This window comes from Sinocyclocheilus anshuiensis, unplaced genomic scaffold, assembly GCF_001515605.1.
Source record: "Sinocyclocheilus anshuiensis isolate Anshui unplaced genomic scaffold, SAMN03320099.WGS_v1.1 scaffold1240, whole genome shotgun sequence".
NCBI lineage: Eukaryota > Metazoa > Chordata > Actinopteri > Cypriniformes > Cyprinidae > Sinocyclocheilus > Sinocyclocheilus anshuiensis.
Window position 1 is genome coordinate 848,373 of NW_015542555.1, and position 13,054 is coordinate 861,426.

General features: G+C 35.8%; 1 protein-coding gene across 2 annotated transcripts in view; it reads left to right on the forward strand.

Annotated features, from left to right (window-relative positions):
• The window catches only part of LOC107694336 (adenylate cyclase type 2-like), an 84,567-nt gene that overhangs the window by 54,216 nt on the left and 17,297 nt on the right, over window positions 1-13,054 (forward strand). For both annotated transcript variants that reach the window (XM_016494013.1, XM_016494012.1), the window contains 5 exons: window positions 4,897-5,045; window positions 7,912-8,023; window positions 8,186-8,313; window positions 10,326-10,484; window positions 10,812-10,944. In XM_016494013.1, the coding sequence (XP_016349499.1) occupies window positions 4,897-5,045; window positions 7,912-8,023; window positions 8,186-8,313; window positions 10,326-10,484; window positions 10,812-10,944 (681 nt within the window). The remainder of the gene's footprint in view (window positions 1-4,896; window positions 5,046-7,911; window positions 8,024-8,185; window positions 8,314-10,325; window positions 10,485-10,811; window positions 10,945-13,054) is intronic.

Here is a 13,054-nt window from a genome sequence, read left to right on the forward strand (position 1 = left end):
TGTATACAATATAATTATGTTTAATTAAGCTGAGATATAGCACTATAAATTCTTAATTAATTTGCAACAAAACTATAACGTTTTGTTGCAAACGGATGAAGACATTATAGTACTATATCTCAGCTTGCCCCTCAACATGCACGCGTTCGGAGTTTTGGCAGCCCAACACTGAATATATTGCGGACGTTGTATTTTGATTAATAAAATAAAAATGATAAAAATTACAATACAAAAATGAAATTTAAATTACCCTGCTTCTAATTAAATAAAGCAGTTATTTTTATTTAGTTAAAAACGGGCCAAAAGAGACCTCCGAACTCTGAACTCCGGCTACCAGAAAGGGAAAAAAACAATTTTAGTCATACATGATAAATATCAAATGCGTTATAGCTTGACTACAAGTTTAAAAACAACGCTGCAATTGTTATAATTAAGGAAATTAATGAAATTAATTTTAAGCACAAATTTGATAAGAGCAGAGTGGAAATTATTAGCAACACCAAAATAACAGCAAAGCTAATGTTTTGTTAGTTTAAGCACAAAGAAAAGTAAAACCAAACTTTGTGGCAATAATTAAGACCAAACTGAACATGGTGTGTGTTTATGGTGCATGTCGGCAATGTTGTCTCGGCGGGGGGGGGGCGTGGTGGAGGTGGGGCTTACGTAGCCGATATTATCGGATATCGCGATATTTTTAAAGGCGGTTATCGATAAGATATTTTTGACCTATTGCCCAGCCCTATTCCAGTCAGAACATTAGTTCAGCACAGACCATCAGCCTAATTACGGATACGCCTCATTTTACATTTCAAGGGTGAATAAAACATTACCTTTAAAATATATTTTGTGATGAAAAGAGTTCAGGTTTTAAAAAGCACAGCACAGGATTTGCAAACCCCTAAACCAAATTGTTACTCTGTGTTATGAATGATACCGCAAATATTTACTTTTAAATATATAGACTACTCTTCAAAAGTTTTTTTTATGTTTTTGACAGAAGTCTCTTATGCTCACAAATGCAGCATTTGTTTGATTAAAAATACAGTAAAAATAGTAATACTGTAAAATATTATTATAATTTAAAACAGTTGATTTCTATTTTAATACATTTTAAAATGCAATTTATACCTGTGATGGTAAAGCTGAATTTTCAGAATCATCACACCAGTCTTCAGTGTCACATGATCCTTCAGAAATCATTCTAATATGCTGATTTGCTGCTCAAGAAGCATTTCTGAAAACAGTTGTGCTGATTAATGTTTTGTAAACCAGTTTTGCATTTGCATTTTTCAGGATTTCTTGCTGAATAGAAAGCTCAAAAGAACAGCATTTATTTGAAATAAAAATCTTTTCCAAAATGTTGCTAGGCACAAGGCACGGCGTATGTGTTCAACGTCATCACGCCGGATCTTTTCTGACTCGTTTGGCTATATGGTTATAGCCATACCAATTCATTTGAGTGTGTATTATTGTGTGTGTGTGTGTGTGTGTGTGTGTGTGTGTGTGTGTGTGTGAGAGAGGATGTGTCTGTTTTGCACTCTTGATGTTTTAAAGTTTAACCCTTTCCTTGCTGTCCACTTTTTTTACTGCATCATAGTTGTGTTACAGTCACACCAGTTCATAGGTGTATGTGTGTGTTTAAGTGTGTGTGTACACGTGTGTGTGTGTGTGTGTGTGTGTGTGTGAGTGGATGTGTTGGTTTTGCACTCTTGATGTTTTGAGTTTCACCCCGTCATTGCTGTGTACTTTTTTTTCTGCATTGTGGCAGATTTGTAGATTGTGTTTTTGTTGATTTCCCATTCATTTCCTATGGTCGGTCATTTTTGACCGAAGACCACAATTGTGACTATTTTGTTTTACGATCACTTAGCCTGCTCGAATCATGCCCTCAATTTTTTTTTGTGTTCACATTCCAAATGCCATAAAAATCACCAAGTTTCGTACCATTGCGATGAAGCTGTTATTTTTAAAAATTTTAAACCGAAAATTTTAAGACCGAAGAGCACCAGAGGGTTATGTTTTAAGTTTATGGCCCACCTAACTCGGAAACTGCAGTATCAAAATAATCTTTTGAGTAGTAAATATGACTTGAGAGGCCGTTCATGTCCAATTTCTGATTAGGAAACTCATATTTCGGATAATTCCGATAGCACATGAAGGCAGCATAATTCAGCATATTTCTTCAGATTACATAATGTATGTCTAAGTGATGTATGTGAAATCTAGTCCTCAGTGTGGTTTTGGTGATATTTTATGACTTACGATTGGATAAGATATCCAAACAGAACATCAAATTTAGCAAATTAATATTTCTGCACTTTAACAGAGCAACAATCATGCCCATTTATACTCTAGACAAAGGACCACAAGATGGACTAATGACATAATTTCCTTTAACAATCACTCTGTCAGACCACAGCACATGCACCCATTAGAGTGGATAACCTCCTTTGATTTGTCTCATTTTTGATAATAATACATTAATGGACTGTTATTTAAAAGCACTCACATCTTCTTTTGAGTACAATGGTAAAAACTGTACAGTATAAATAATTTCTCCTCTTTTCCTGCAGTCGCAATCAGCACATGGCACACACTCCATTATTTTGTTTTCTTTTATTTGACCTTCATTAAGCAGGGTGGTCTCTGAGAGGAAAACAAATGGAATGGGGAAAAGTGACGGGATAATAAAAAGAGAAATGAATGGGCTTTTCAAACCTCAAACACAACCCTGTCCATATTTCACATTGTTCTTAGTTTTCTTTGAGTTATTTGTTCTCTGTAACCTTGTGCTAACCCTCATTCAAGTGTGATGCATTACTTAACCCCGGGTTGAAAATGGACTTAATTAGTGGTTGACCAATATGGGTTTTTACATGGTCAAAGCCAATGGGATATCTAAAGAACAGGGTGGTTGAAGGCTGATAAAGTACAAAATGTATTCACAATTCTAAGGATGCACAGATACCGATACTGGTATCGGGCCGATACTGCGCTCCTGTACTCGTACTCTTACTCATAAAAATGCCCCAATACCAAAAGCCGATACCACACACAGCTTGTGAACAGAGCTGTGTCCAGAAAAAGAAACACCGACAACAGAACAACAGAGAGTAGAATGGAGTTATTAGAGATTAAGGATGTTTATGAAGTACATGCAAGTAATTAATATAATGTTAAACGTTCAATATTCACGCCTGTTTAGCGGATGTGTGCGAGCTGGTAAGCAGAGAGCGCTGAGTGGATTGAGTGAGCGGTGGCACAGATGCGTGAGCTTGTCGAGTGAATATCTCACAGACATCACTGGAAAGTTTGTAAGTCGGTTGGATATGTCAAAAGCAAGCAAGTAAAACAATGCACAAGTTACTAAAGTTATTTGATGGTAAGGAGAGGGAGAGCGAGAGAATCAGAGAGTGCACACTCCTGTTGCATGATCTTGATTGCTGTTCGCTCTATAAGCGCATGCATTTGGATTAAAACTAAATCGTAAATATAAAACAAACAAATTATAGGGGCATTCACTTTAAACAACATTTATTTTAAACGTCAAGCATACACGATTGAAGCAAAAGTGAAATTAGCAGACTATGTGTAATGCGCTAGCTATAAGTGTCTCTCTCATTCTGCACCAATGCAAACATGTGCGCGCTGCGCATGTTTAGCTTGCTTTAAAATTATACTTCGGTTTTTACTTGTACGCGAGGGTCCGTGTACAGTGCGTGTGACTTCCATCACCAAAATAGTACACGCGTACTCGTATAATGTATAACGAGTGGTTCCCTGCATTATTTTAAGAAAAATGTTTTGTGATTACAGTATTGAGCTGCTGCAGTGGAGTGCCATTAAAATGAACAGTGAAAGTAACAAAAGCTTATACAATACATTTTAACAGGTATAATTAAGTGTCGAAATAGCAAGAAAATATCTGTTTGCTAAATGAAGCCAACTAACATGATTCATATTATTATTGTTGTTATTATTATTATTATTTTGTCTCTGTACCCAATATTTACATTTTTTTTTTTAAATGCTGTGAAAATACAGGTATCGGTATCGGTGAGTACCAAAAATGAAAATATCGGTATCGGACTTGTTCTGAAAAAAGTGGTATCAGTGCATCCCTACAGAATTCAAATAACCGAACATTTTTCATTGACCATGCTGACCACTTCTGTTAATCAACCAGCTGTGCACAGTTCTCGATTGATGCCAAAAATATATAAAAAAAGCCAAATATTGGTCATTTAATCAGCCTAGTGGATAAGATATCTAGCATTAACATGGTTAAAAAAAGATACAGTGCTTAAAGTTTAATAGATTTCAGCTGTTTAAATTCAGAACAGCATCTGAGCAAATAATGTCTACATATGTTCTTTGGTAGAATCACAAATGTTTCTTTTAGAATATTTTTTTTTGTTAGTTCATTAGCGGCAAGAGACATCTGTTAGTTACACTGCTATGATTCAACCTGTTCATCTACCTCAGTTATTTTACTCTTATTTTCTGTCTGTCATTCTACCAGCCATCCATCATTTGTGAAAAACAAAACAAAATAATTATATATATATATATATATATATATATACTTATACTCAATACATTAAATGCATTAAAACAATAATATTGTGAAATATTATTGCAGTTTAAAATATTTGCAATGTATTTTATAAATGTAATTTATTCATGTGATGCAAAGCTGAATTTTCAGCATGATTACTCCAGTCTTCAGTGTCACATGATCCTTCAGAAATCATTCACATGCAGAATTTGGTACACAATTATTAATAATGGTTTTTAATATAAATGTTGTAAACAGTTCTTGCTGCTTACTGTTTTGGGGGGAATTGTCCACAAAATGACATATAACTACCACCCCCCTCTCTTTTCAACCAATAGGAGCGTCTTTTGCTGTCCCTGTTGCCCGCCCACATTGCAAGGGTGATGAAGGCAGAGATCATTCAGAGACTGAAGGGGCCTAACTTCGGCCAGGCGGAAAACACCAACAACTTTCACAACCTCTACGTACAGAGACACACCAATGTAAGGTAGGACTTGTGACACACATACTAGCATATCCGTGCGCTCAGCTGATTTATTTTAGGCAGCCTAGAAAATATATACATATCCTATACACCGCACCTGCTCTCCGCCGAGCTGTCATACCCTCAGTAGATCCTGTCAAACCATCCTGCCCTCCTTCAGTCTGCACACAAAAAACAAGCTATTCATCAACCTAGATATATGTAGCTCTCTTTTAAAAGTGCCTAGACACCTTTGTATGCTTCTATTAAAAAGCAAAAACAAAAATCTTCAGCTAAATAGGGCAAACTGTTGAAGAGGCTTTTCAACGCATTTAATTTAGTTCATTGCATTGAAGGACAAGTAGTTTTCTGTTTTGGAAGCAATATTGCTTTCTACTTCAATATCCTTTTGATCTGTGAGGTTGATTGTTGCTCTGCTCGTTCTCAGTGTAACTGACTGAAGGAAAAAGCGAAGAATATTTTCTTGGCATCTACGTAATGTTCTGTATCTCTAATTCATGATGGATTTCACAGAGCATCTTCCAGGGCAGGCCGTGCACTGTTACTGAAGGATATTGGCAGTATTAGAGGCGCGTTTCAGGTTCAGCAAAAGTTAAATTAGATAGCATTTGTGGCATAATGTCAATTACCATATAAAATATATTTTTTAATATTATTTATTCAACAGTTCTGGTCCTCAAATTTGATCAACCGAGCAGCATTCCAAGAGCACTGATATACAGTCCAACAGCACTTTTAACAGTTTGTATCACTTTGTTTATCTGTGTTTGTTCCAAACAGACAGCCAGTCTGTTAGTGGTGGGGATTTTTAGTGACTCTTTCTGAATTTTACATTGATACACCTGTAGGTGGCGACAAGTCAATGACTTTGACATTGAATCATTAAGTTGAACCAATTCATTGAAAAAAAACAGATTCATTCAGAAGCAAAATAAGTTACTCTCTTTGTGAGTGAGTTATAGAATCATTCACTGATCCATTTATTGAAAAACACAGATTCATACAGGAATGAAACAAGTTAATATTTTTATGAGTGAGACATTGAATAATTCACTCAACTATTAATTGAAAAACACAGATTCATTCGGGAATTAAACGAGTTACTCTCTTTCTGAGTGAGTTGTTGAATAATTCACTCAACGATTCATTGAAAAACGCAGATTCATTCTGGAGCGAAATAAGTTACTCTTTTTGTGAGTGAATTATTCAATTATTCACCCATCCAATTAATTGAAAAACACAGATTTATTCAGGAATGAAACAAGTTACTCTCTTTTTTTTTTTTATGAATGAGTTGTTGAATAAGTCACTCAATGATTAATTGAAAAGCCAACACGTTCTCTCTCCCATCTTGTCACATAGACACATTTAATTCTTTGCATGCATTCGTAAAAATATAAATAATTTTAAATACATTTATAGTTTCATAGATATTTGAGCACCTAACCCCACCTCTACCCTAAACCTACCCATTTCTCAACAATATAAAACACGTAACAGGCAAATAAAAGTACAGTCACAGGTATTTATTGCAAAACATGACCAAAAAAGCAGTATAAGAGTATCACAAACAAGTTGTGTTGCATTCCGAGTCTTCTGAAGCCATACAATATCTTTAAGTGAAGAATAGGTTAGAACATAAGGTTTTAATCACTGAAAATAATCCCACTCTGTTACGGTTCTTCTGGCGGCAATTTTTGGATTTATGCACAGATGGCGGATGGAGATGGTGATCGTGTCTGTTACTCTTACAAATCGATTGTTTTGCCTAGGAAGACGTGGAATATTAATACTTCTTGAAAAAATTGTGACTTTAGTTGTATCTGCCTTTTATATCCTGTATTTTATATTGACAAATGGTTAGGTTTAGGGTAGGAGTTGGGTTACATGCTCAAAAATCTGTAAATAGTGTAATGTAAATTAAATTGTTGTGACTGTTTAAATTGAAAATCACACCCCAACATATATGTAATGGTAGCAAAATTATTACCCAATATATAAATTAATCATAACGATAAAATCTCATGCCCTTCGCATCTGCATATTGACGCCAAAAGTTTCTTATTTAAAGCAACAGAGTACCCTGCACGTCTAAAAAATTATGCTAAATGGGTACCCTGTGCATTAAAAAGTGACGCCAAAAGGGTCCTGACCAAAAAAGTTTGGAGTGAGAATGTGTTGGAAAAACACTGATTCATTCAGGAATTAAACAAGTTACTCTTTTTATGTGTGAGCCATTAAATAATTTACTCAACAATTCATTGAGAAACAGATTTATTCATAAATAAAACGAGTTACTCTCTTTATGAGTGAGCCGTTGAATAATTTACTTATCCATTTCATTCAAAAACACAGATTTATTAAAGAACTAAACAAGTTTCTCCTATGAGTGAGTCGTTGAATCATTTACTCATCCAATTCATTCAAAAATATAGATTCATTCAGGAGCTAAAGAAGTGATTGTGAGTCATTGAATCTTTCACTCAAGTCAATGATTCATTCAGTAACACCACTACTGAGTGTTGCTCAGAGATGCAAGAGCTGATTCTCCTGTGGCTTTGTTTAGAACTGTTTCCTTTGGCTGAGAAAAATAGACAAAATAACTCTCAATATTATACTAAAATGCAACTACATTTTTAGTTTGTTGAACTGCTGTATAAGTGCAGTATCACAAAATCATGCTGTTGGTCTAAATATCAGCACGGCTGTGTTTTTAAGGATGTTTCAGTACTGGAAAACAAGAAAAATGCTTATTCAGAAAATAATTATTTGCAAGGTGTGCATTAATTGCAGTACAAAAGCATCATTTCATGCTCTTTACCAGTTTGCATAACTCTCCTTTTCTTGAACATTTTAATATTTTCCACAGCATTCTGTATGCAGACATTGTTGGATTCACGCGTCTGGCCAGTGATTGTTCGCCTGGAGAATTGGTCTACATGCTGAATGAGCTTTTCGGCAAATTTGACCAGATAGCCAAGGTATCATATGTCCTAAAAGGCATGAGATATAGCCCCTGTGACAACTAGACCCAATCTCTGACATACCTTCACACTGATATGTTGATTTGATATTAATATTTTTTTCCTGTATAGAATATCATGTCTACTACACCTGCTGTCTTGATGGTTTGTTTGATGCAGGATAACGACTGCATGCGGATCAAGATCCTGGGCGACTGCTATTACTGTGTGTCAGGCCTGCCAGACCCTCTGACTGATCACGCCAAGGACTGTGTGAAGATGGGGCTGGACATGTGTGAGGCCATCAAGTAAAAGAGCACGCTGTCTTTCTCAAACTAGATTATAATTGGTCCATCACAGCAATCTGCACTAAAATATGTTTGCATAATATCCACTAAACTGTATAATTGACCTATGTCACAGGAAATTTCAGTTTCCTACATAGCTGTGGTAGTTTAAATGTCTGTGCAAACACGGTGTAAAATTCAGTCTTAATAGGCAATTTTAACCTAAATATAACTGGCTTACAATGCCGTATGGTTGCCTGAGGTTGCCAGCCTGCGGAACACCTGCTGGGCTTCCCATAAGCCAGTGCCTATCAGGATTTATTTTGAGATAATGACCAGCTGATTGTACATTATCCATTTTCCATTTCTTCATTAGAACAAAAAGACCCCTAGAGTTATATCTGCTTCAAAGTCCTAAAACCATTACACATGAGCTGTTTGTCACATTACACCATTTCATCATCTACAAAACACCATTTATGTGTCCTTTTTTTCCCATGGTGTCTGTCTTTTCAAGCACTACTCTCGGAGGCTGAAATAACCCTCATACTCATGAGGCTCAGATGTGTGATATTGTTGAAACCCACACATTCTCCTTTTCGTCTCTTTCTCCATCTCAAAGTGCACCCCCTTTTTCCAGTCCCTTTCACGATTCCTCACCCATTCTTCATTCTTACGCTCTTCTGCCACACATTTGCTTTCCGTTACACTACTGCAATCTTTTTCTTTTACACACACACAAATCCATTTTAGGGGGTAATTGAGAACCCTCCAGTGTATTTTCCAACATGACATAGCTCAGGCTGAGGGGCTCCTAGAAATAAGAATGGTGTGTGACAGATACAATGGAATGATCTGTGAGAGAAACGAACACTCCTCCAGGGGTGCCATGTACCTTTTTTTTTTTTGTTTGTTTGTTTTTTTGAGGCAGCACCAGTGGCTGGTCTGGTTTTGTATTGTTTTGTTTTGATTTTTGTTTTGAGGGAGCACCAGTGGCTGCTTTTTTTTTGTTGTTGTTGTTTTGAGGGAGCACCAGTGGCTGCTTTTTGTTTTGTTTTGAGGGAGCACCAGTGGCTTTTTCGTATTTTGTTTTGAGGGAGCACCAGTGGCTGCTTTTTGTTTTGTTTTGAGGGAGCACCAGTGGCTGCTTTTTGTTTTGTTTTGAGGGAGCTGGTCCACAAACTAGAATAGCACCAAACTAGCTTAATCCATCCTGCATAAAAAAAATCATGCTGGTCTAGACTGTTTTGTGCAGCAGGGACATGTTAACATTCATACTGGCTTATCTGAAACACAAGATGATACGTTCTGTGTGCTGAATGAATATATACACAGGCACCAGACACACTCCCTCATAAACCAACATGTACTGCCGCAATCATGGCACCTTCTGATATTTACTTTGCTATAAATATTTCTGGTGTTAAGCCGAGTTATGTCAGTGAAATATGGTGCTGTTTCAGTCATTTCAAAGGATGGAGGGAGAGCCTGAATTGTGTACATGCTGTAAAAGAAATATCTTTCATGAGACTGGAAGAAAACTTGCCTTATTTGCATACAATAGTAGTATAAAATCCATCAAGAGTACCCAAACTTGTTTCTTTCAATCTAAAGGTCTTTCAATCTAAATTATTTCTTATGACTTTCAATCTAAAAGTTTATGTTTAAAATTGGTTTAGTAGACAAATATTAATTGTGCCTTCACATACATTTCTTTCAAAACTTTGTAATTAAAAGTACTTTTTAAGTATATTTTTTATATACTTTTAAGAATATTTTAATACATTTTAATTCTGACAGTTGATTAAAATGCATTTGGAATTAATTACATGCTGATTAAATAATAATATGCTGATTAATTAATCAAATTTGTCACAACGAGTTACATAAGCACATTTGAATTACATAAATACATATTCATATTACACTATAGTGGCAAATAATGTTTTTTTTAATAAATAAAGTTTTTTTTTTATTATTATTTCAAAATGTATAAAATAGTAAACAATGAGCAAATTTACTTGTTATTTCAGGAAGGTGAGAGATGCTACCGGAGTTGACATTAGCATGCGTGTTGGAGTGCACTCTGGGAATGTTCTCTGTGGTGTGATTGGCCTTCAGAAATGGCAGTATGATGTTTGGTCACATGACGTCACCCTGGCCAATCACATGGAGGCGGGGGGTGTACCTGGGTAAGATCAGCATATGACTTTTGTTTTTCCCCCATTTCATGATTTTCACATATTTGCCACAAGTGCTATTATGCTCATGGAGGGTTCTTGACGTTAATAGAAATGCTCTGTTGAGAGCACAGTGAATGTGCTTTTGTGCTACTAATGAGTGTTCGTTGAATAACCCCAAAAATAACAGAAACGCAAAGCACTGCATTCATTTTTCATATCTCGACTCCATTGTCTCTGTGGGCATTGGAACATTTGTGAAATACTCACATAATGCACCTGTTTTTGTGAAATGTTCTTTCATTCGCCAGCCTGTAATAGTTGTGTGCTCCTCTCCAGACGGGTTCACATCTCTTCTGTGACACTGGAACATTTGAAAGGAGCTTATCAAGTCGAGCCAGGCAACGGACAAAGCAGAGATTCCTACCTGAAAGAGCACGGCATCATCACGTACCTAGTCATCAACCCGAAGGTAAAAAATGACGCAGTCCAGCTACTACGTTTATAAATAACTAGACTTTTACATTTTCTGAAGAAAAGCGTGTTGCTTTGTGTTTGCTAGAGGTTTCATACTGGCCCAAATCATGTTAGGAGTTTATAACAAACATCAGCTATGATAATTATCGTGGAAACTTATAAATTATAAATAACAAAAATGTCTGTTTATTACCCAGAAGATTAGTTAAACAAAAGTATTAATCATAGCCGAACCAACACCTGCTGTATGATAGTTCATAAATCATATCATAATGTGTCTAGTTATGCAACTTGAGCTTTTCAAATTAGCAATGCATTCAATTCACCTTGAGGACTAATGAGCATAATTACACTATTTAGACTGTGCGGTTACAAAAACGTGACGTTGTTGTCATATTTGACAACCCTGGGGAGAGTGTTTGTCAAAACACAAGTTCAAGGAAACGGGCATCAAGACCTAGAAGATTCCTGAACATCCGTCCATTCAGATGTGTGTGGGCTTTTCAGCCCACAGATATCATAATGCCTGGCACCATATATTCAAATAACAACTCCTATTCTTTTATTTATCCGGTGCCTTATTTACTTTTCAACAATGCATTTGCTTTACCCGAGGTAACAAAAGCAGCAAATTTTTCTCTGAAGAGACTCATACATTTATTTCTGCTCCGTTTGAGCCTTTCGGCACTCTTATCATAACAGCCCACTGCACACCCACTCCCTCCACACTGCCATTATGATGACTGCATTTGAGTTTGGAGGGCTTTTGCTTGTTTATTTAGTTGTTCTCTTTTCTTTTATCACCCTGTTGTTCAGTTAATGGCAATTTGCATTTTTTGTTTTATTCTATTGAACGACTGTCATCGAGTCAAGTTGTTGTAAAGCAGACCATACAGATTTGAGGGAGCCACCGTTATCTTTCTATACTATAGCAGAGGTTTTCTATCGTTTGGTGTCAAGCACCCTCAAATATGACAAGCCTCTTGCAAGAGACCCTTTTCCTAAAATACATATTAATTCATGTGTAAAGCAGCTTTTTACATGAATGAATATGTATTTTAAGAAGCCCCCCATTTTATATATTTTCATGTATAAAAGCCTATTTATATATGATATGAAATGTGAATACAACACGCTGTTTTCTCTCAAATTTAATTTAATTTTTATTTCAATTTAATTTAATAATTTATTTATTTTATCTTATTTTATTTAATTAATTAATAAATAAAAAAAACTACTGGTGGGCACGTGCCTGCCCCCTCAGATTTTTGAGCCAAGTGGATTTTGAATGCAGCTTCCAAAAGACAAAAAAATAGTCTAATAATATTTTTTATATTTCATACAATCGCACTGGCATTATTAGAACGTGCAGTGCGGCACAGCATCGGCTGCTAAATTCAAATCTACGCTTGCGCTTTGGCTGGCGCTGAGCCAGAGACAGACGCGTTTTTACAGCTGCACACTGTAATCAATCACACACGATTCTGTTGAGCTTATGAATGCAGTGACCAATCAGAGGCGTTCAGATGAGTCATCGCGGAAATGTTTTGTTCAGTGCGCGCGTTCGCTGAAGGAATGATGATTCTCTCATCTGATGACTCTCTCATTAGAAACAACAAAGTGCAGATGTACATGATGTAAGTAGGATATTTATGTCACAATGAAAGCGCTATTATTAGTAAATTACAATGTTTCTATTAAATTCACATTAAATACAAAGTCAGTCGTATTAAAATATTTTATGGCATGGCACCCATATCTGGTACTTAAGTAAAAAGATAGGTTTTTGTGTAGTTAATAGATTAGGGGAGCGCGGGGCACAGAGTAACGCGGGGTTAGTTGTAACACACGTGGTTTGAATATTTCCACACATGCTAGCATAACCAAATTTATGGTATTTATTAGTTACCATATCAACATTATATAGAAAAAAATGTGCGTCAAAAATCTTTTGAAGATATCGCCGAACATTTATTTGACCATAGTAAAATTAAAATTCTGGCTGAAGTAAATTTTTCATCTCAGTTTTTATTAATTTAAAATGAGACAAATCTGCTATTATTTTAATCTCCAATCTGTTATTTATCAGTTCAGATAGTTTTTTT